Raw genomic sequence first — 25187 nt, forward strand, 5'->3', positions numbered from 1 at the left:
CAAACTGCCTCCTTGTTAGACTGTTTCAAGTCACGATGGAGGCTGAGAAATCAAAAGTAGCTTTCACTCAGTTTTAGGAACTCTTATCTAAATATTTAGAAATGTAGAAAGGCAACTTCTGACCACCAGCTTTCTAGAAAATAAGCAGAAATAATACTATTTAATTAATAGTTCTTTTAAGAAGAGCTATTTAGAACCAGCACTTCAGAGTAATGACATTTAAAATTATTTTTGCAGATCTGCCCATTCCTGTTACAAAAATATTGCTTTTCAGCTTTGCTTATTTCTGTATTCAATGCAGTTTCCATAATTTAACAACTTCCTTCTAACTTCTGAAACATTTGACTTTCAAACAGATTGTTCTAGGCACACTGCTCTTCCCATGCAAGTTAAAAATCTTACCTGTTTTTACAGTTGTAGATGTTTGATTTTGCATTCTCTGTAATAGAGAACTCCTGACCCTTTTTTATGTAGAAAGGATGTCAGTCCATACCAGACTGGTGGAAGTCCTTTCATGTCCCCGTTAGAATGTAAAATATATTATTTATCTTCAAAGATTTTGCACAAACATACGTTATTGACCAAGACACCTGACTGACTATATGAAAAAGTAAATGTGCATCAAAACATTCTGAATTATGTAGCTGTAAATTTTACAATACAGCCTGTAATACTAAATAAAAAGCACAGTTAGCATTTCCACTATCCTACTAGTAACTTGCAATAGACATTATTTTATACTATTCTTTAGGAATGCTGACAAGAAATAATATAAAAAGTGAGTATGTTGGAAAGTGAATAGCTGCTGCTGATCTCTGAATGTACTCCTTACTCTTGGGCAATGTTCTGGGTCTCCCATGTTTTAGTTAGTTATTAGTTGCACTTGTTTTGCTAGTTCACTCTATCAGACAGAAATATCACTGGCTCTTGAAATACTAAGTATAACTCTTTATAGTTCAGATGACACATGTAACAGTTACGAGACAATGTAGCTTTCCTTTCAAAAAAGTGCTTTCTCTTAACCACTTCCCCCCCTTTTATGAACTCTGATGATTAAGCTGAATTGTAGTTCCTTTCTATAGGCAGATGATTACACATTCTCACTATTATATAATACAATTTCCATTTTATTTTAAACATACTTTGCATGATATAAAAATATTGATCACAGTGAGCTTTAAAAATTGTTACTGCTATAAACAGAAATGCTGCACAATGGTTTTAGTGGAAATAAATTATATAGTCATTATCTCTTAAAAAAAAAAATCACAAGAAGGAGAACCTAGGCTGTTTGGTCATTGGCAGAAAATAAGTCCTTACTGAGTTCTTTACAAAACATGAACCCAAGTTATTTTCTATATTTGCCTTCCACATCTTGAGAAAAGCACAATGCATTTGTCTCTGAAAGCCCCACAGGGTCTCTGGTGAACATTTCATTCCAAATGTTAGCAAAGTTTCTGTTGTTCTTTCGTTCTAATGGAAAAATGTACACCAAAATAGCAAGTAGTGCTCTCTTCACTAATTCATAAGTGGTCTTTTCCAGTATGTGGGTACACAGCGGCACACTTCTTCACTAAAATAAAATCCAGCATCACAGCGTTTCGTTCGGACTGTACACGGCGGTCTGTAACAACTAAAGAGAAGAAAAAAAATGGGCATTAGCAAAACATGATCACTAATACTAAACTCGAGTAGAATCTATGAGCATTTAGATTGTCATTTCTTCATGAGATATTTAGTTCCTACAAATTTGCATCTTTTACTTCACTTCATGTTTGTGCATTTTCCACTGGACTGTTTTTTTACAAAAGACAACAAAAAGAAAAATGAATGTTGCTCAAAATAAACTAGTCTACTCCAGTGAATACTTATTAATATTTTTAATGTATTGCCTGATTGTAGTTGCATTCTAATCTTGAGTAGTACTTTTAAAAATTTAATTTTGAAAATACAGTAAACTTCTGTATTTAAATTTGCTTGCTATGACCTACTGCATGCTGCCATTTTGAAGTGGCAATCCAGAATCTGGCGACACTAAAATCTGCCATCTTCTTACTCAGGACTTTTTCTCACCTTCTTCACTAATGTAACAAGCCTGAGAGAGATTTGTGTACATATGTTGCACTGTGACTCTGTTCCTGCAGATGAGAACATAACTTCCTTCAAGTTGCAAACTCCTGCAGCCACTCTCTGAGGCCAGTGGGGATATATCTATACTTCATATTATATCTGTGACCATTCTGAAGTAAGATCAGAGCCTGCACGTTTATGAAAAATGTTAAAGGAAAAAGAACAGAAATAGCCCCAATTTGATTAAAGTTTAACAGAAATAGAGCATTAAACCATAAGCCACATCTACCTAAGAAGCAGCAGAACTTGACTGAGAAATAGAACTTAGACAAAGATAGTATCTGTGGTTGTCCCTGAACTCTTCCTTTTCCTATTTTATTTTTCTATTAAAATAAGAACTTGACCTAAAATAACCTTACAATAACAATGCTAAATACTTTCTGGTGTATAATGGAGACAAAGTACAAGTCTGGGTTTTTTTTCAGATGCTGGCAATGAGTCAAAAGACAAAGTATATGTTTTAGATTTCATCACAGTTCTATTTAAACTGTGTGCCTGTTTATGAAACATTGATATTATGATCTCTTACTATAATGCATACATCAGTTCAAAGACACTACAGTACTCTATGTTAAGGCAATGTCACTATCCTCTTCCCTAGGCAATTCTTCTGTCAGGCTTGTGGCTACTCTTACTATTGTTGCAGATTAGTTCTGCTTGTTTTGGATACTGAGTTACTACTTTGCAATAATTTGTTTATCATATGAGGTCTGGATTGCAGTTACATTAATTCAAGCCAGCTAGTTCAACCAGTGAACCTGGCGATGAGGAAAACAATACGGAATGAGGAAGATTGCAAACATGGCACTTATTAACTAGTGACATCTTGTTCAGTGTTTTCAATGTCATTTATCACAGATTATTTTACCGTGGGCTTTGTAATTAAGAGAGTAACATGCCCTTTACCATATCTGAGATCAATGTAATAGCTCATGGGACTCTCTCAAAGCCCTAGTTATCTTTTCCCCAATGAGGTTTGGAAACAGTGGTAAAAGTCAACAAAAATTATGGTCTTGCATGTTTATCAAAGGATCTAATACTCTGAGCAAATGAGCAACCACCAGTAGGTTTGCTCAGGGAAAAATGTACTTCATAGAGATGTAACGGATGAAACACAAACTCACTTGCCTTTTTTCCTGTCTCTGTCTGCCATGAAAGTTAGCCTATTTCATGTACTGAATGACCATAACATTAATTAAGAGAAAAATAAAGACAAAAAAGAACAAAGCCAAACTCCTTCACCCACCTATGACATGTTGCACAAAATGAAAAGCAGTCACATAACCATTAAGTATGAGTTCACTTTGTTTAGTATTTGTGACTCCTAGTGAACTGTGAACTTCACGAAACTACAGTTGACAGCACGGTGAAGTATCTCTCCCCTGTGAGTTTGTGTCTAGCCTCAGTCAAGGCCAGGTTACTGCAGTCTTATCCTTATTTGGGACATTACAAAGCAAGAAAGCCCTTCTCCTCTAAAATGCTTTGCAGCTGAGGTGCCTAGTTATCTGGCCCTGCCAAAACTGACCAAAATAAATTTTTTGAGGTGATAGCACAAGGTGAATAGTAGCAGAGTCATTGTAACTATATAAATGTGGTTTCCTTAGGAAACTCTGCTGAACAATAGACCAGGTCTTTCAAAAGATTTGGGCTGCATGTTGTTTACAGAGTGCTCTTGTGTGACAGATGTCTCTTTTGAGAAGGCAAATCTAAGAGTGCTAGTGCTAAGATAGATGTTCAGTCAATATGTATAGTGCTGGCTGAGTCAGTGACAACTTTCTTTTTATGGTAATTGTGATTCTTTGTTACCAAATGCCTAGGCTTGTAATTTTGGAGAGTCTATCAATTTCACAGAGGAAACTGAAGTAGAAATGCTACTTTTAGTGATGGTAACAGCATGATCACCTTAAAAGCCAGCATGTGAGGTTTTTTTTGTTGATGTTATTTTTTTTTCTTTTTTCTACCTCTCCTTTCCTCTGGAGTAGGGTGAACTAAAGAGGCAGAGGCATTTTAGCCACATTGCATAAAAATGTTGGTGAGTCAAAACTAGAACGTACAAGAACTACTACTCTGTGCTGGGAGCTCTCTAGGACATGGCTACAGGGGCCTGCTCATGTCTAGGTTTCAGGCATCTTGCACAAAGTTATAATGTGGTACCTCCATTTATGTGGTTTCATAACAGCAAGGGATCTTTCTTTCAAAAACAAACAGGACATTGCAGGGTTTTTATTCCTTTTTGAGAAAGTCTGTGGTTGACAGAGCCAAGATGTGAGAAACCTAGGCTCCTCTCTTCTTAAGAAGGAGAAGAGATTGCATCTTCTGTTTTTCTTGACAGGGCTAACATCTACAGGATATTGGTTGTTGACCTACAGAGTAGCACCATGTACAAATCTTCCTTTCACCACACAAACTGGTTAGCAAAAAGAAACTGCTAAAAGGACTTCATAACATGTTGTCCTTGGATGGCAGAAAGAGATTCAAATTCTTTACCATCTTGAAGCACAACAACAGAAAAAAACCTGGGCTCAATTCTCTCCTTCAAATACTAAGTCTTTAAATCAAACTAACCCCTGAAAATTATTTGAATTGCAATATTAAGTTATTGGGAAAAACAGAGTGAGACTTTAAGTAGCATAAAAAACCAGGCAGCTTAAACATAAGAGCTCATTTTCAGTAAAAGAAAAAAACAAACACCATATGAAGTAGTAGTAAGAGTACATGAAACTAAACATGCTTTAAAGTACTTACTCTGCTTAGAAGATTCCTCTTAGAGATGATAAAATCACAGAAGATAAAACCCAACTGAAGAGAGTCCCACTGTTTACTTAAGACTACAAAGTAATTCAACAAGACTGCTAAAGACAACCCCAAATATTGTACCTTAAACACAAAAAAATGGCTAAAGACCAAGTTCTTACCTGCATGTCTGGTGATGAAACCTTTTTCCTTTTAAGAAGCATTTATTGGGAGACTCTATACATTCACAGATGCATTTTGCAGGATTTAGTGGCTGATGTTTAGGACAGGTCTTTTTACATACACACTGGCACTTATCTTCATCAAATTCCTTGTTGGGCCCACAGGAAGTGGGGAGAAGTTTGTTTTTGCACATGCACTGACACGATGATCTGTCTAATTCTCTGTGAGGTCCACAGCTCGAGGGCCGCACGCCTCCTTTGCAGACACATTGACAGGTTTCTTCATCCAGCTCTTTGTTTGGTCCACAAATATGGAATCCTTCAGATGTGTCTACAAATACAGCAGAGACATTGCACAATTATCAGAATTTTGTCTTACCCACCCCATATTTTTAAGGAAAGAAACGATACAGAGTTTGTACATTTTAAGGTGATTTAAGACCAAATGTATGTCAAAAAACAGGCAACAACCAGTAATAGTATCAATAAAGGAAAAGATTCAACTATTTACTTTTCATGCTTTTTATTTCTCATTCAGGTAAATCAAAACATTTAATCGTTTAAGCAAAACTGCTTACCAGAATCTCCAAGGTGAGAAGAGAAACCAAAATCATGCTGTGCCAAACATTTGCAAATTTGGTTATTCCAGATATGATTTTTTGGACAGGTCTTGTTTGCCACATGACACCTGTGGAATGAAATGCACTGTTGATTTACTATTATAAGAACTACAGGGGGGGAATCAGTTTTAGGTGTTGGTTTTTTTCCCCTCTATTACAAAAACCTTTTAAGGAGCCTCAGCTCATTCATAATCTTATTTTTAACTACTATCAAATCTATTACTAAGTAAGGTACTCCCCTCTACAGGAATCTTCAATCACTGGTTGAAGTTAGCTTCTCACATTTAAAATTTTAGCTTAACTTCTAGAAACCGCTATTTGTATTTTCTTAATGTAGTTTGGAAACCGATCTAACCCTTCAATGTAAGCCTCATACAGAAAACAGACCAGTATAAAAGAATAGTTGCATGCCAAATATCTCATAGGCAGTAACGGGCATATTTTTCTACATTGTTTCTTGCAGAACAAAAACATTTTCACACATATAGACATGAAAAGACAACTGATACTAGCTTCTGAATGAATGCTGTAGACCAAACTCTACTTTCTAAAGAAAAATTCAATTAAAAGATTCCTTCCCCCTTTATGTGAAAGTTCTGACTTTCTCATCAGCCACTCAAATCCTGGACAGCTTTCTTGAATCTAAAGATTCGGACTTCAGCAGCCTCTTCACTTTAGAAGTAAAAAACAACAAACAATTCAACAGTTTAAGGCTCTTTACCTGCTAGAGTTTTGCAGTCAAGATAGCAGTAAGCAAAGACAGCAAAACTTCTGACAGCAGTTGGTGTCTTTTTAAAGGATGATTGAAATTAACTAGTAGATACACCAGGTACAATATTAGTGTATTAGTTGCTCTTCTTTGCTTGCAACTTCTTTATCACCACAGGTGATATTACAAATTTTAAACAGTCATGCCTAACTTAATGCATCCAGGCCATGTCATTTATCCATTTTTCTGTAGTAGTTCTAAAAGCCTCATCTGTTAAGACAGCACGTACATTGCACACTTTAAGTACTTTTCATTCCCCTGAGCACCATTACTCATGCATTCAAAAATGCAGGTGCTGGGACATCATTCCGTGATCATCATTCAAGTATAACACTCCTCTTCACCACATTAAACGATTTGTTGCTTTTAACAACTGCTGTAGTTTAACATCACCCTGCATCACCTCATGTTTTATCAAGCTGGTGTTTCCTGATTTCATTCCGCTAATGATCTCACTCTAGTTCTCTCACTTGGCACATACCTCCTTTCGCCTGTCTCCTAATTCTGGCTGAGAAATAGTATGGATAATTTCCAGATGTTTTATTGTACTATGTTGTGTTTTTTTTTTTTCAAAAAGGCAGCTCAAGCCTTAGGCAGCATAGCTCTTGCTGGGAGTGTTTAAAACCAACTACAAAAGGAAGCTAGGGTGATAGTATGAAGAAAATACCACGCACACATGAACCCATAAGAAGACAATGTTGATACAAAACCCCAGTTACCAGAACTTGAAGCAAACAATATATATTACAGCATCAGGGTTGGATACACTCCACAAAAGGAAGTGGAACTGCTTCTTTACAAATTCTGCTCTGGTTGCCAGTACAGAAAATAACTGGGGATATGGATGAAATTTTAAAACTACTTATTGTAACCTTTAACGACAGTTGAGGAAGGTTAGGAAAGAAAATCAGGCAAAACTACTTCGCAGAAAATGTCACTACCTCTTTCCAAATAATTGTTAACTCAACTGAAAAAAAAAAATAAAAATCAACCAACAACAAAATTAGCCCACTAACTTGTTCCCTGTCAGTGTCAAGACAAATGATGCAAAAGAGGGGGAAAGTTTGAATGTGTACAGCATACATCCAAGCCACATCTAAAATGTGCTCTTAAGCGCCTGCCCACAAACCATGGGGAAAAAAGATCATCATAGAGGCCTGGAGCTGGATTAGTATATTAAAGGCCCTTCTGCTTTCTTCCACCCCAAATCACTAAAATTCTATAACTGACAATTTTCTAACTCAGCTGCACATCTTGATGACATTCTGTATAAACAGAGAAGAATACAACTCCAAGATACCACTAATCTCAGAGGTATTCTGAAATACTGGTTAACAGGAACTGACATGTCTCAGCTCCACAAGTATGTAGAGGTAGCTACATAAAAAAGGGGGGGAAAAAAAAAAAAGGACAAAAAAAAGAGGAAAAAAGTGGAGAACAGGCAAAAGACCCAGACGTTAATTCTCAGGATAAAGCTGTGCAGAAAATAAATTTTACATTAAAAAGATTATTTGTATTCTATTTTACACATCATTTCTCTCTTCTTTCTAACATGAGCCTGTGCATTCATGGTATAATCCAGCCTTCTGGCTGGATTCTTGCTAGATCTCAAATATTACTACCCTAAAAGCAGAGATTATACTTCTAGGCTTTGTTGTGAGGGTTTTTTCACTATTCACTCATCTTATTAAAAATGTCTACAATCAATTCTAGTTCAGCTTCTAGCCATTGGTTCTTCCAGAAAGCAACTGTCAGTCTCTTACATATTTTTCTTCTACTAAATATTTATACAACATGAAATCATCACCCAGTCCTCTAAAATGAAGGGAAGTTCTTCAAGTGTTTTAATAACAACTGCTTAAGAGCCACATTTTGACATTTTTCATTCAAAAATCACCAAACAAATGAACATGTTAATTCCAGGGACCATTAATTAACCTTTTCTTTCCCTTTCCCATTTTCTTTTATTTTCACCTGTGACATATGAACATGTCTGAAAAGATTTGTAGATAAAGATTCCGTAAAAAAAAGGCCTTTTTAACAGTGTTCTAAATAGGAAAATACATTTTGAGAGAGAAATATTGTCTGCTCCTTACTAGTAAAAGTAAGTGATTTCAGCTTTTCTTGAGTACTTTATAAAAAAAGTTGATTTATTGGTGTTTTCTTTAAGCTTCACTTGCACTGTAGCTCTTTCCATGAAACAAACCCCACAAACAACATTACTCTTCATTTTAAAATCATTTAGCCCAAGTTTACCAACTGGGGTAAAAAGTAATTTTACTGGAGTAACGTCTTAATGTAAAACAATATTGCTCCTTTGCATTCTGCAAAGTTCACCTAATAAGTTCCCCTCTCTTAATTGTGAAAGCTTCCAGCAGTACCTTAAATAAAATTATACAGGCTTGCTCACAATGTAAAAGGAAAGACAAGTCTCATACTTACTGAGTTTGTGTTGCTGGCAAGGAACGTCTTATGATAGAATGAACTTGTCTGTAAACATCCAGCTTGGACATGCATCGGCAGGACGTGTGATTGGCAAAACTGACAGTTACAGGTTTGGGGCCATGAGAGAGAGGCACTGTGATCTCAAACAACTATAAAAGAGCAAAGCACTTCTTTTATAGATCAGCATCAGCATAACTAGAAATAATCTAAGGACATTAAAAAAAAAAGCTATGAGGTATTTAAGTTTGAGCTTTTGTTCTCTAGCATTATTCAGTAACATATTTAATTACACCACTAAGTAATCATTCTGTGCAAAACAAATACAACAGCCATGTTATGACAACATTTTTAGTGTTAAACCCTGTTACGTGCCCGTTCACTTACTATAACACTTAAACTAACATTGTTAAAAGAGGAAAATGTACAAAGAATTCATTTTTCTAGAGGCAATGACTTCAAATTGGCAGCCGTTTAGAAAAAATCTAAAATGTAACATTTGGAAAGTGCTTGAAAAAGTTGGAAATCAAGCATAATTTTAAAAGGGGGTAAGATACAACCTCATACATCAGTTGCAAAATTACAAGAGCTTGTGTAAAACAGCAGTATATTGGACTTAGATCAAAACATTTTTAGATTAACAAATTTTGAACTGCAGAATACTGTATTTTTTACTTTCCAGTATTTGTAGCAATGCAAATTATATGGTTACACTAACAGAATGCAGCTTAAACTATTAGGTTTTTTCAGGGTATTAAGAAATATCCACTATTAATACAATAATCTTCTATGTGAATTAATAAAATCCTTATTTTTCTGGGAAATGTAGTTTAATTCGGGGAGGAGGACAACTTTGGAGATACCCTGTGGGAAAACTGAACATGTGAAGATAGACAAACACTAGGATTTATTTCAGTATTCAATTCAGATCATCTAGTTTATGAAATTAAGACAGATTTACTGCAAGACTCACATCTCAATAGTCTCCTGAACAGTTAGTTAGGACAAATACCTTTGACAAATGTCAGACTCTTAAAAACTATTTTTGGTAGTATTTTTAATACAATAAAACTGTGCTGTTGCCTTTTAGGTGTTTAGTCACTTTTCCAAATGTATTTAAGAATATTTCTCTGTCTTCTGGGGACTTTACTACCTTTGAATACATGGTCATAGGTAATTATTCCAGCTTGGATCGATGAGACTGTGTATCAAGACTTAATTTTTAGTTGCAAGCTATTTGCAATGAGGCATATAGGCTGCATGCAAATGTAACAAAAATGCTGTTAGTTTTAAATGATTAAAAATATGAAGGACACCTACAGCATCTCTTGAGAGCAGTACCTTGCACTGAAGTACACAAGTGAGCCTGAGTACTAAGCAGCAGGCAGGTGTAGTAACATGGCCCCCACAGGGTACAAGGGGCGCTTGTGCAACTAACAGAGTTTGTACTATTGATATACCTTAAATATGCAATTTAAACCTAAACTGTATAAAGCACTACCAACTCTGACAGATACTACCTATTTTACAAAACAAATTTTGACATCATTTAGCAACAGCATCTTGTAATAAGCTTCATGTTGGCAGCGTCATCTTACAAGAACTGAAATGGCAAAAGTACTGTGTTTGCATTTAATTCTGTTACATAAGATTACAATGCTATTACTTTTGCTGCAAAAAGTACTACATCCCTTATATTAGTTTTAAATGTGTGGTTTTTTTCAGTATAGACTCTAAAAATGCAAACTGGTATACGTTTACTTCTGTAGAGGGAAAACCAAAACAGAAACCAGTTCTGGATCTTTCAAATACTGATGAAAAAAAACTATCCATCTTGGGAACTACCATTAAAAGAGTTTCTCTTGTTAGACAGACTTCTAGCCAAAAGATATTAACACATGCTCCAGCTGCAAAATAGGTAACACTTCTTAACATTTTAGTCATGAGTCATTAATAAGGCCAAGAGTCCATGTCTACTTTAAATTCTGGTACCAATAAAACAAATGACTAATTATCACCAGATACACCTTCTGAGTCTTCACTAATTTCATTACAGGCTTCTCTAAAGAGATTTTCTGATGAACTTTTTATTACACTTATAATCCTTTTTGGATTCTAAATCAATATTGGCTCTTTTAGCCCTATCTATTATAAAAGTTCATTTAAAATAATCGCAAAAGGCATTCTTACCAAGATGCCTCATCCAAAAAGACCAATAATTGTAACACAGAGGTATCATTTTCTTATGAATATGTTATGTGAAAATAGCTTTATGTACTTATTAATTTATTTTAAAAATATCAACCTATTTGAAGGCCATCATAGGTTTTGTTATAATGCACATACTAAGATACTGAAGAGGAGAAAGGTGGTGTTGTACACAAAGAGACAGTGAGGACAATTTCATATGGTACTGAGAAAATACATGCTGAGTTCCTTGGGTATGCATTTTTAAAAATACTGATCTCTAATCAGATAACAAAATGCACCTATGTATAAAAGACTGGTATATGTATTCTTTTTAAAACAGGTTGTCCTTTGAGGACAGCACAACTGTTGAGATGTCAGAAAATCTAGACAGCTAAGAATCTACAGATGCAAAAGCCCCTGTTATATTAAATAGCTTGTAAGAGAGCTGATTTTTAAATGCATACATTGAGGGGGCAGAACAAGGAGTACAATATTACACACATAAAGAGAATCTTGTTTTCTCTGCTCTTTACGACAGTATGAACTTGTTTTTGTGAAGCTGAAGTAAAAATCCACTATAAAGACAACTGATAAAACTTAGTATCTGAAGAGACGCACGATTCTTTGCATGGACCAAACTGCAACTGACTAGGAATAAGGGCGCGTTCTGTTCTCCGTTCTTGGAGTACATCAGTTTCTCACGCTGCAAAGCCTAGCAGACTGCAGACTGCTGGAGATGGCAGCAACACAACTATTGCTACAAGTCCAACTCACCTTAAAGAGGTCCCTGTCAGTTTTCAGAAAAATGTTATTAATTGTTGTACATTAAACAGTAAACTCAAGTGCATTAAATGAGTGTTGCTAGAGTTAGAGGCAAGTACTCAATAGTTAAAAGAAAAAAGTTTACTTAATCTGCCAATGCTGTCCCGTACATTTGTGCTACCAACACTGCTTTGTCAGGAAAACAGTGGAATACAACAACCGAAGCAATATGTGATAGCATAACTAAAGAGTATACTCTTTCTACTAAAGAGTATTAAATATAACAAAAAAAAATTAAAAAAAAATTAAAGCATGGTCAAAACTCTGTCTTAATGTCTTCCACAGAAGCTAATTTCATAAACCTAAGTCAGTAGCATACTGTTAATCTCAGTGTATAACTCATACTACAGGAAGCTCTGTGTGACTGAAGAACATTTGAAAACCGTACACAGTTAATGCATTTCACAAGCACTTAACATGTGCTATTCAACCAGTCTAAGGCTGTTTTGTCACAGAAAGCCAGATGACAGGTCTTCCAGTCTTTCTCATAGTTTCTAATATTTCTCTTCAAAGGTCTGTGTTCAGCCCTTGTCTCCTTAGGTGTTCACCCAATACGATGATTCTCCATGCCAAACTCCCCTCATTTCAGACCAAAGAATGTTTCCCTTTCAGACAGCTCAAAAAGCCCCATTTCCTCTCCCTCTTTTTGGGCTTATTAGCATAATTTTTAGCATCCTGATGCACTCAGCTACTTCTGTATCAACCAGGTTCCTTTCATCCCAAGAAGATAAAGCTGGGTGTATCAATTCCAGGCCTCTCCCTAGAAGATGGGATTTAGGTGCCTAGATGTGAAATTGCACCTATTTTTCCGTCAGCTCCAAGTTACACAGTGCTCTAGTTACAAATTAATCCAAGTCTCCCGACAATTCCATTTGCTTCCTAGCTTTTTTTTTTTAACATTTAAAAATATACAGGTTGTCTCAAAGGAAACAAAACACACATTCCTAGTAACAACAAACAAGTATCATATAATTAATCTAAAATAAGGAAACATTAATTTTTTTTTCAAGTTTAAAATAAAGAATTCCAATTTTTGTTTTTAACGATAAAGTCACATACACTTCTTTCTCACTCTGTAGAACTGTACAGTAAAAACTTCACATCAAGTTGAGTCATACACCTGGGAGAGAAAATGTAAACCCTTATTGTTAAGAGAATAGCAAAGTTAGGCTGGGAATGGTATAGGATATTATAATGGGTATGTTAAATTATCTTAATATTAGGCTACTTAAACTAGAATTGTGTACCATGGAACAAGATTATGCATGGCTATGTTTTTTCCCCATTTTTCTGTCACAAAAAAACTCAAGAGCCTTGTACAGTAAATGGCTTAAATAAAAATTTTGTGCTAAAATCATGACAGTCATTGGTTCTATGTGGATTTTTAAAAAAAGTTTTGGTTGCAGAACATTTTTTAAACTATTTTTTAAGGATATGTATCATATGTAGTTCCCATTGACCATTATCAACCTAGCCAAACTTGAAACATTCATCTTAAAAACAATGAAGGTTATCTTTCTTCATACATGTGGATTACACAATCTGTAATAAGGTGTATTTTAGGCTTAATACTTAACCTTCGTTCCACTGCACCAGCCAAAATGAAAAGGCAGCACATCCTACAGACCTGGACATCAGCTTCTTATGCTTGTACTTTCTGCCTTCCAGTACAGACAGGTATATAATTAAAGAACTTTTCAGACTAATACAAAGGTAAGTGAATAATTAGATCACTTTTACAATCACGCATGCAACTACAAACAATTTTTTTCCTAGCTTTTCATTCTTTCACACATCAGGGTTTTTTTAAATCCTTAAATATCAGTGTGTATGCTCCATATTGTACTTCTCATGTGACAAGCACAGCAAGAGGACATTGGGCAAAGGTGTTCCTGAATTGCTCTACCTGATCCTGCTTGGCCTTTGGCACTTGGCAACCTGCAGGTACTGTTTTGCTGAGTACACCAGTTCCCCTTCTTCCCAGCCTTGTTACTCCTTCAGCCATCTTTGCAAGTGCTTCCGGACCAGAACTGTGTGGTCCCACAGACCACCCTGTAGGAGGCTCATTTCAGTTCCCACACCTGCAGCTTTCTTCCTTTAGCTGTTTATAGAGCCAGAGTGGAGAACAGAAACAAGGGTGGGACCGAAGTCTGGTCCACAAACTAGAGCTCAGCATACTTTAAACCTTAAGAAAAACAATTTAAAAATCTATGAGCAGCCAGGAATCTCCAAACACTTGACCAAAAGTGCTATTAGAATTCCTGTTAAAAACTATTTCTCACATTCCTCCCCACTGATCCTTGGGAAGACAGACATTTTTTATTCACTGATAGCTCCTTTTTTAGAGTAGAAGGACTTCATGCCAGAAAAAAAATGTTCATATCTGTACAAAATATTTCTTTGCTTCAGTGGCTAAATTAATTTACTCAGCACCATCATCACATGTGCCAATATCCATTACATCCACACACATAAAATTACTATTAAGATCAAAGACTTCTGAAACATAAAATGATTAAAACTGTTATTTTCATACCCAGATGAGAGCAGCTTATCATTCAAGATAGTTTTCAAACAGGACTTATGGAAGATTTTGTTCCCAGATTTACATTAACTACACTATGTTCTTCTGATTGACTGTGGTTTATTTTGGCAAGTTTTCCTTAAATTGATTGACTCTCAGTTTCCATCCCTTGTGATCTTTGCACTTCCTAAAGCGTCAGTCAGTGAGGCTGGCCAAATATAACCAGCATTACAGAGCACAATGAGTCTAGAGACATTTTTGAGCTAAAGATATAAGACTGTTTGATTTAAAAACTCTAAACATCTTTATACAGGAAAGAATGAAAATAAGCTGTTTGGAATATGGTACATTATCATTATTTATTTTACTATCTAGTTTCAGCACTTACGTGTGATATGACAACAGGCGACTGACCTGACATTTCGTATCTGTTTAATATGCTTGGGTTCCTTATTCTATCTTCTTATATTTAAATAACTTTTTTTTCAGAAATCTTAGCAAAAAACATTTGTAAGTTATACTGATATATCTCTCACTATTAATAGTCCATATCATTGCAATCATCAGTATAATATAGAAAAATGCATGGGAAAAGGCATAAATGGTAAAGTTCAAAATGACTGAAATTCTTGCGACATGCATCTCCATGTTATGTAAAGAGCACCATGTACATCTCCAATACGGCAAACAATTTCAAGCTTTTAACTTGATTCCTGTGAGAAAAGCTCCTTAAATCTAATTTCAAACTGCTTAGAGAGATGATTTCCCTTGAGGGGCTATTACAGTCACTATGAAACATGGAGATTTAGGACCTTTACATCAAATGATCTGAAAGAAACCCAAACTTCTGTCGATCCTGCCAGCCAAGAGGAAGAATGCAATGAGATGGCTCTTTTACATCTGATTGCTGCTTCCCTTCAACCTCAAGCAAGTACCTATAGGTGGGGCACAAAACTTCCAGCTGAGGGATAGGCTGTTGCTGCACCATGTAGTTCCAATCTTTGTAACTGCTGCTGAACTGCTTATGTCACAGAAACAGAGAACAGCTCTTTCATCAATAACAAATTAGAGAAAAAAAAATCCACGTAACCACACCAGAAAACCAAGAACTAACCAACCACCTTTCCCATAGACCTTTATTACAGAAGCCACCACTCACAAAGTTGGGCTACTGCAGTGTCAGGGATCAAGGAGAAGAAAAAGATCTACTGCATTTTATTAATTAGCTAAGAGGATCCTCAAATGTTTTCACAGACCTTGTACCACATCTTAATGAAGAAACTGTCTTGTATCCCAGTCATGATTGTATAAACGTCCCTTAGCAACTACAGAAACTGTTTTTGTGGGAAAAATTGTAGTAAAAGCAAAGCAGAATACTTTTCCATTTTCCTCTTAACAAAGTTAAGTAGCTAGAAAGGAGGAACACAGCCTGAACTAAAGGACTATTGACCTCTCTCTGGTTCAACAAGCCAATTTGGGAACATCTGACCTAGTCTGTTCTCCTGGCAATCAATTATTTGCTCGCCATAAAAATAATTTCTATGCTTAGATCTTTTTATTTCATTTTTGATGAAAGCTGATATCAACTTTCTTTAGATTTTAATGTCTGGAACCAATGCTAGAGGTTGCCCTCACAATAAGACCTCCAGCTGAAAAGTTAATTTCCCATTAAGCACTTTTTATGCTGGGTGAACAATATGAAGCTTATCTTTTGGAGTTTATACACCAAAAATAAAGCTACAAAAATAGTGACTTGTGAAAAAACCTGCTTACCTGCCTGCTTACTAACAATTTTTTCTCATTTCATTCAGGAAACAAAAGGGAAAGAGGAGTGAAAATAGGTGTGTAAGATACCTGAATTCCACAGGAGGATCTTGAATCCAATACTTTTTTCTTCCTAATTCTCATCTGATATAGGGTAAGCTGTGGCCGTATAACTTTAAAAAGATTTGAGATGATGACAGATGAAGAGATACAGCTATAGTTCTCTTGCTTTTACAAGGGATTTTTAAAAACTGCATTCTGTCAAGGACCAGATACAACTGGAAAGCAGAAGCAAGATACAAACCTCAGAGATTAAAGTGCTTGCTTTATAGAGCAGGTAAGAAAACAATGCTATTGCCTCTTTGTTCTTTCTGGTAAGTCCTTTAACATTTTCTTTTCCAGAGTCTCCCAAATCTTTAACTACTCCTATATCATATCATCATCACCAACAGATATGAACAAGATGAACAGAAAGGGATTATTTACCCTAAAAACTAACACAGTGCTCAAAGACCAGGAAATCTGTGCTAAATGGAACAGCTCTCTGTAACTAGATCATCCATTTTTTCCAGAAAATTAAACTTGATAAATACACTAAAAAGAAAAAAGAAAAAAAAAAAAAAAGGCGTATTTCTTGCATCTTTGAAGAAACAGGAATGAGGACAGCTGTTAGTAAAAATAACTATGGACTGGAAAAAAATCAGTGTGATAGTTTCCCTTGTTTAAGCTATTTGTTTTACATTATTCCTGTGTTGTGTGGCTGTCTATCACTAGTTTGAATCTAGGTTTGAAAATTCATGGTAGAATATTCCATTTCACAGACAGATTTGGTGAGAAAAAAGGACAGAAAATGTATTACAGCATGTCCTGGTTTAAGCCAGGATGAAGGCAATTTTCCTTTTGCTGTTTTTTTTTTTTCCTTCAGTAAGCTTTCTTTTAACTTGTCACAGTGCATTCTAACTAAGACTGATAAGAGAGGAATGTTTTTGCAACTGCTGGGTCTTCAAGATTGCACCTTCACTCTGCTGTCTCAGACACTACGGGGAGATCTATGACCCCCCCATAGGAGGCTGAGTTAGACAGACAGCAAAATTGGCCAGAGATATTCCATTCCATATATCTATGTAAGCTCAGAGGAAGGTCAGAGATCACAGAAGACAACTTCCTTCCTGCTTCTTCTTCTCTTCCATCCATGGGTGGCATCCGGGGAGGACTCCGTCCATTCGTCACCATGGACCCCCAGGCTTGAGCTGTCCTGACCCTCATAACTCTCTGCTTTCTCCAGCAGCAGTTCTGGAATTTTTTGGGACTGTTCCAGCTAAGGAGAGTGTTGTGGGAGTTGCTGGGGGTGGAGGGAGGCAATAGGGGTTCTGAACATATCTGAACATATTTGTACATAATTGTATATATTTTCTTATATCATTAGTGTTTAATTAAAGCTGTGTAGTTTAGTTTTCAATGCAGCAAAGTCTCTCTCTTTTTCTCTCTCTCCTTCCCTACCTGGGTGGGAGGGGGAGGGGATCGAGAGCATTGTCGGACCTGAGTCAAACAGTGACACAGAAAAGAGTTTTTTCCTGTTTTCTTTATGTCCCCTTTTCCTAATCCCCACTTAAGAAGGCTCAGACCACTAAGAATATTCACGATAACGGAAGAATATTTCCATGGGCTGCTATTTTTATAGTTGGCTATGCAGTTGTGCATCTTCATTATGAATATGTACTGCATCTTCAGGTGTAAGAACCTAGTTTTAAAAGGAAGCAAGTTTCACAGAATCACAGAATCTTAGGGGTTGGAAGGGACCTCAAAAAATCATCTAGTCCAACCCCCCTGCCAGAGCAGGATCCCCTAGAGTATTACAGTAGAATTAACTTTCTTCAAAGCATCAGAGAGAAGAGGTAAAAAGCAAAAAAAGCCCACAATGAACAAAGCCTAGCAAACACTTTGAAGTCCCACTATTTTTAGATTATTCTTGATGGAAACGTATGATAGAGAGATAATTGTCTTAGCTACTTAAAATAACGTGTGTATGTTTTTCCTTTAAAGGCAGCTCACAGGCTCAATGCATAATCTCTGAAAACCTACCTGGTCACTAGCCCTGAAACAGAAGAATAAAACTCACACATAACACCTGAAGAAGATGCATTAAAATGGAAAAAAAGAAAAATAAAAAAAGGTATACTAATATCTCTTAATAAAATTCAGTTCCTAAAAGGCTTTCATTTCAACATATATCCTCTCTACACATCCTAAAACAGTCTTCACTAATAAAATTACAGGTTAGTTTTCCAAGGAGGGCTTGGCTGATACAGCAGGCAAATGGTAGATGCAAAAAAAGATTATTAAGTTTCATGAATAATCTCAAAATTGAGAAAAGAACATAATAATTTTGTTGCCTTTTTTCTTCCCAAGCAAAATAATTTTAAAAAAAGTAATTTCAGGAGAAGTGTTTAACATTTTCTTCTCAGGAGTAGGCTCTTCAGTTGTTTTTCCTACAGCAGCAATATGAAGGTTTAAAATATGCATGATCATAAATGGATTTGCAAGGAGCACTTAGACTGTAATAAGAGTGAGAACTTACTGTCTTGCTGATGTAATTTGTGCTGATATTCATACACTGGAGTCCTTCACTATTGCAGCAACCTCCACATCTGTAGATGGATACACATGGGGGTTTAAAGAAGGTGTTTGTAGTTGCTCCAAACTCTTTTCCCACATCCACACACACTTCACGTGGCATGCATTGAGTTTTTCTCCATTCAGTATCAATACCTGCCAAGTTATAGGGAATTTCATGTGTTATAAATTAACTGTTTAAAAACAATACTCTCCTGCAGCAAATTAGTAGGATTGTTATTTAATGTTTAGAACCAAAATATGCATTGCTAGAGTCAGACCCTTTATTCAGAGAAATACACTCTGTTAACTTCTAGCTCATTTTTCTTCTTCATAGGGATGTGACAAATCGTCATGAAGCTGAAGGAAAGTCACAGTGGAACTAAGAGGGAACCTAACAAGGTTGGGCAGATCTGAAGACATCCATAGCTAAAGCTATACATGTTCTTACTCTTATGTCTGGGACAAGTCTCATCTTGAGGGAAATCTCAAGTACTGCACGTCTCTGCAAAGTAATTTTTACTGGTCCCACACAGCACTTCACCTGGATACTGTATATTAAAAACATTACATTTGATGTCTACACACTTAATGTGAAATCAATTTGAATATGTTTGCTTTGTTAACTACAAGAGTATAATTTAAAGCAAAAGTTTATTATTTGGCAATTATATACAACATATGATTTAATCTTAAAGATGGTATTTGTGCCCAGACTACCCACTCAAATTTGGGCAAACATTTTATATAGTGTTATAGAGCCTTTTACACAACGCGATCTTACACAAAAAAGCCATGAGACTTGCAGCTATACAGGCCCTTTATCATCTCTTGGAGACAGCTTTTGGCAGGCTACTCAGCAAAACCAGAAATTTCACCTCCCCTGAAGTCTCCATTAAGGTACCTGACTTCCAATATCATGCAAAAAAAATGCCTTCCACTATAAATCCTGTGTTTCTCTGCCTGCAAGCACTTGTTTAAACTATGAGCTAATTATATTTTTATCCAGGCCATCTGACACATTAAGGGGTATTGATAGGTTTGTTCCAAGGCTTTTTTTTTTGCTAATTTCAGCATAACATCATGACAACTGCCCTCTTGTAACAGAAAGAAGCTTTGAGTGGATTATTTGGCCTCCTAAAGTAATAACATCTAAGACAAAAAAAGCATTATCAGCTGTGACGTAATTGCAGAAAAAGAGCAGAAACTGTTCAATGAATCCAGCTATTTGTGCCCTCTCTGCATTCTGCAAAATCATTACAGCCTCTACAAAGCAGGATTCCTTATCTTCTTATATCTACTGAGCTAAGAAAGTAGTCTATACTTTTCTTACAACAGATGTACCAAAAATACCCCTGTGGAGCAATCTGTTTTAGGCTGACTGTCAAAGATTTTATTTTATAGCCATTACATCAAATCAAACTGCTGAGGGTGGTTTGCTGATGATGCTTAGCTTTTAGAATACTTCTGACACAACTGAGAAGCCTTCAGATTTTAATCTATTGAGTGTTAGAACATCTTTTGTGTCCCGTACTTACTTTTCAGGATCTCTGCATTATAGTGTGCTGCGGCAAATTTCAGTGAATCATCTGATCTTGTGTCAAAGCTGGAGTGTTCCCTGTTGTGTTGCCAGCCTCCTTTCCTCAACTGACATTTGAACATTTTCCAGTATTCTGGGTAAAGTACTGACATGAGTTCATCCACACTGGACACAGATCGCAATTGCTCTTCCAGGTCTTTGCTTGCAGGAGCCTGTCAAAGTAACGTGCAAGATTAATTACTTTCTCTATTACACAAGTTTTGCTGGAAATTGCCCTTAAAATAAACGTAAACATTGTAAAATGAAGTTGTGCTCAAAGCCATCCTCATTACAAAAACCTTTGGTCAGTCAATGCCAACACTACTACATTGACAAACACTGTTTTGCTTCTGCCACTGATTCTTTATCATAATTGTAGTTCCAAACATCTGTGTGAGAAAAGACCTACAGAAGTAAGCCCATATAAGTACAGGGTGCAGAAAATACTAAAAAAACAAATGCATTTTTATCCTGGGCAGAAAAGTCTTCATGATAAAATTTTGAATGCTTAAACCTCAAAGTATTTAAATGATACTGATGTAATTTGGTATCACATACTTCTAAAGTAGCACAAATTTTTTGCATATTTTCACTTAGTCCAGGAAAATCAAATCATCAAGAAATGCAAAAATGGTGCAATTAGAAACAAAACCCACAAAACAAACAAAACCACACAAAAAACCAAAACAAAAATCAAAACAAAACACAAAACATACACAAAAAAACCAAAAAGCACAGCAACTGGTCATGTGATTTTTGTACCCTTTCAGGGGAAAAAGCTTAATTAGCAAATTCTAAAATAAAACACGAATCCTAAAATCAGTAGGAGTCAAGGCATTTGGTATCTTTAAGAATCTGAACTGCATACTCCCTCACTGCTAAGTCTCAGCTGACACGTTTCTGGACTCTTCTTAATTTTTTTTGCTTCAAGAGCAGCCTCAAATCCCGTAATCGTGCCTTCTGAGTCGCCGGCTTTTACGCAAACTCATTGCAATTGTATTTTCCAAAAAAACTTGGACTTACATTCTAATTTCTCAGTTATCCATAAAAAAAATTTCTCTGTCCTCTAAGATGAAATAACATATTGCATGAAAGGGCAGCTGCTATTCCCTGCCCACCTCTCTCATCCATGAATTGCTGACTTCCCAAAGGGAAGAGCTGTAAGTGGAAAGAAAAGCACTGAAGAACCTTCAGACACTTTCTCAGCCTATGTGGCCCTTAGATGGCAGTACAAGACACGAAATATAGAGGGACGCTTTATAAATAAAGTGTCCAGCAAGTGGCTGCACACTCTGTAGAGGTTACTACAAAACTGTTGCTCTAGTCCAAGAAACATCAGGCTGCAACAGTGTAAAAGGCAGAAATATGAAACCACAGAAACTGAAATGTAAGATTCTTTATCAAACTCCACTCTTAACCATAGAATCATAGAATGGTTTGGGTTGAAGGGACCTTAAAAGATCAGCTAGTTCCAACCCCCCCTGAATGGACAGGGACACCTCCCGCTAGACCAGGTTGCTCAGAGCACCATACAACCTGGCCCTGAACACCTCCCAAGGATGAGACATCCACAGCTTCACTGGGGAACCTGTTCCAGTGTATCACCACCCTCACAGGAAAGAATTTCTTCCTAATATCTAATCTGAATGTACCCTCTTTCAGATTAAAACCCTTACCCCTTGTCCTGTCACGACACGCCCTTTTAAAAAGTCCCTTCCCAGCTTTCCGGTAGGCCCCCTTCAGGTACTGGAAGGCTGCTGTATGGTCTCCCTTGTGCCTTCTCCTGTCCAGACTGAACAACCCCCCAGCTCTCTCAGCCTGTCTTCATAGGAGAAGTGCTCCAGCCCCCTGATCATCTTCATGGCCCTCCTCTGGACCTGCTCCAACAGCTTCATGTCCCTCTTATGTTGGAGGCTCCAGAACTGGACATCAGAAACATACTCATTTAGGACTTCATCTCTTTCCTTCCTCCATAAGAATGGTCTTCTCTGACCCAAGCCACCCAGCAAGCAGTTTCCTGGGGCCTTGCTTTAAAAGTCAATGGTGATATGGTGCATCTCACTCTCCTGCTCGCCTTGCAGGACCCACAGTAGTTCTCAAACAGTGCGTCAGAGATGAAAATCCAAGCTGAACAAACAACTAATTTGGCCACTGCCAGCTTACTTTCATCTCTCCTGAGAGGTGAAAAGTGTAGGGTTTGAGTAGCCTCATTCCTGCCAGGCTGTTTCCCGAGGGCGCTGCAGCACAAGCCCCTTGAGTAACAGGAAGGAGGTCGCTGCATCAGCGCAGCAAATGCCAACATGGCAGGCACGTGCCTGCCACGTGATGGGAATGCGTGTGGCACGGGAGGTCACTGCGTGGAGGCAGCCTGGACATCCTGTCACGAGGCTGGATGCCAGTCCATTATGTAAAAGGCACCAGAACGGAAACTCTGTTCAGTCAGCTAGTGGCTGACCCTAGGAGGTCCCAGCACACAATGGGGGCAACGTGGAAAGAGAATCCAGCCAAAGGTTTGCCAACCTTTGGCAAATCACATCCAAGCCCATGCTGCCCGCTATAGAACCAGTGCTGGCTTTTGATGTTTCAGATATTCAAGGCAGAGGCCTAGCTTAGCAGAGAAATCAGTATCGAAACTCAAAATTACTTAGTTGGTAAGAAACCAGGGAAAGAGGTTATATTTTTCAAAAATTATGTGCATTGATCAAGTCCTCTTTGATTAGGAAATCAAGTCAGTCTTTCCAGCTGGACAGAAAATTTAGTATCTAAATATGAAATATATATGAATATAAGTCAAAACATGAAGAAATTACTGACCTTAATACATTATTGTATGAAATATAATAAAGTATTGTTTTCCAGTGCTTTTCTTCCTGGATTTTCCATTGGCCAGCGTGCCATGTGAAGGGTAGAGAATACTGCCTACAACGTGAAGTGCTCATTTAATATGAGCAAAAGGAAAATAATTTCTGGAGCAGAAATGTAAAATTATTTCTTTAAAACAATAAGCAATCATTATTGCATCAGAATTCTTCTGAGCTGAGCTTGTAAAGATGGCTTCAATTCAAACTTACAAATACACTCTGGAAAATCAACTTGATCACTATATGGATTTTGTTCTCTCCCATCTTCTGATTTAACAAGAAAGGGAGAAGGAAATCCATGCATGTCCTGCACACGGTAAAAGCATCGGATCACTAAGGATTGTTAAAAGCAGTTTCTACATTTTTAAGAGAGGAATGCAACTGCTTCTGAAAAGATGATAGTTGTCCAGCAACATTTTTATTTTGTCCAAGTTTCTTTTACTTTCATAAAAGATAGAATGACTCAGTCCCTACCTTTTCCTCCAAATTATTTGCTCTTTTTAAATTTTGCATTGGCTTCTAGTTTAGAACACCAAAAAAAATGGAAATCCAGACTTCAACACCTATTTAGAATTTATGACAAGATGCCAAGTGAGTAATGTGAAGAAAAATGTACTTACTACAAATCAGAGGAGCTCTAATTTTCATTAATCTTACACAAGCCAAGAGTAGTGAAGTTTGGAAAGAAAAACTGTTTTGTAGATGCAAACTAGTTATTCCCAAGTGCAGTCTTAATCACCTAAGAAAGCTAGAAGCTATACTTCAGAGAAAGACACTGACTAAACCTTTGACTAGCCAATCTCTACAAGATGATAGATGATATCGAGCAAAACAACAAGAGCGAATGGAGAATACAGCAAAGACAAACCTGCTTCACTTCACTTATTCCACATTATTTCCTAAGGAACAGGGGAAATGACAAACACAAATATAACTAAAGTAGTATAAAGCTTGTCCAATTTTTCATAAAATTATGTCTATGAAGTGGAGGGGAAGGATACCAGACAGGCTTTATATCCATTAATAAAACCAAATTTATAACACACTTTCCATGCATTACATTATTTGTCTTTCACACGTCCCGAGTGTCTGCCTCTATTATTAATAACAAAGGTCAGAACACTTAATATTTGGCAGCAGGCTTGCCACATAATTGATAGTGCAATGTGCTATCCTGGTACTTTACACATCTGCTCCAATTATAGTTGTCAGGTCATTTAATTTTCAAGGATTTTGTTGACCATTCTTAATAGTTAAGTGCTGTGTATAAACACCTCCATTTAAAAATATTTGTATGCTTAATTTGTTGACTGACTGAAATGTATTAAAAATCAAACAGTTAAAATCTAATATTGAATCCAACAGTGTGCAAGCAAATGGAAATATTGCAAAAGAAAAGCATGTATAAACATTTCACTGGTGTAATATTTTCTTGCAATTTCCATGTATATCAGCCCTAGTTTTTTTTTAAGTTTATGCCAGAAAAAGAACAACAAAAAAACCCTAATTAAATATCTTAGCTATAATAATAATGAAATTGCACTTTTTTATCCACCTCTACAATCATGCTAGGCTAGCCCTGATACTTCTTTCACATACACCCATTTGACACTAGTAAACTGGAGTATTTGTCCACAGTTGCAAACTTTCAACATTCAATATAGTAACAAAACAGTGCCTTACAGAAGTGAAATGGTAACAGTGAACATAATATTTTATGTTGCTTTAAATAAGTAGTAAGACCACTGCACTTATTTTGAACTAAATCAAAATATCATGAGAACAGCAGAGAGATTAGAACCAGCCCCTGTTCCAAAGAGCTTACAAAGCACATCAGACAAACATAAGAAAGAATGAAAGTATAAAATAAATAAAATGGCCTGAAAAGTATTATGCTTTAAGTGATCGCTATTAATTTTGGCATTTTAAATACCAATAACAACACCAGGCAAAGAAAA

At 36.5% G+C, this 25187-nt stretch overlaps 1 protein-coding gene and 1 long non-coding RNA gene across 4 annotated transcripts in view; one reads left to right on the forward strand and one right to left on the reverse strand.

Annotated features, from left to right (window-relative positions):
- Positions 1 to 1106: 1106 nt before the first annotated feature.
- VEGFC (vascular endothelial growth factor C) overlaps positions 1107 to 25187 on the reverse strand; it is a 73342-nt gene continuing 49261 nt past the window's right edge. Inside the window, exons 2-7 of the mRNA XM_051618038.1 lie at positions 20328 to 20541; positions 18755 to 18945; positions 8877 to 9028; positions 5624 to 5733; positions 5046 to 5376; positions 1107 to 1633 (exon numbers count right to left, since the gene is read on the reverse strand). Of these exons, the coding sequence (XP_051473998.1) occupies positions 1519 to 1633; positions 5046 to 5376; positions 5624 to 5733; positions 8877 to 9028; positions 18755 to 18945; positions 20328 to 20541 (1113 nt within the window). The 3' untranslated portion in view covers positions 1107 to 1518. The remainder of the gene's footprint in view (positions 1634 to 5045; positions 5377 to 5623; positions 5734 to 8876; positions 9029 to 18754; positions 18946 to 20327; positions 20542 to 25187) is intronic.
- On the forward strand, positions 12817 to 20635 carry LOC127384086 (uncharacterized). Of its 3 annotated transcripts, XR_007889365.1 has the most exons (5): positions 12817 to 13601; positions 16224 to 16330; positions 16415 to 16513; positions 18220 to 18349; positions 19127 to 20635. It is a non-coding gene; the product is annotated as an uncharacterized LOC127384086 (long non-coding RNA). The 3 variants fall into 3 exon arrangements; XR_007889363.1 differs by having other exon boundaries at positions 16224 to 16513; XR_007889364.1 differs by having other exon boundaries at positions 16330 to 16513.

The sequence above is a fragment of the Apus apus genome, chromosome 4 (genome assembly GCF_020740795.1).
Source record: "Apus apus isolate bApuApu2 chromosome 4, bApuApu2.pri.cur, whole genome shotgun sequence".
Taxonomy (NCBI): Eukaryota; Metazoa; Chordata; class Aves; order Apodiformes; family Apodidae; genus Apus; species Apus apus.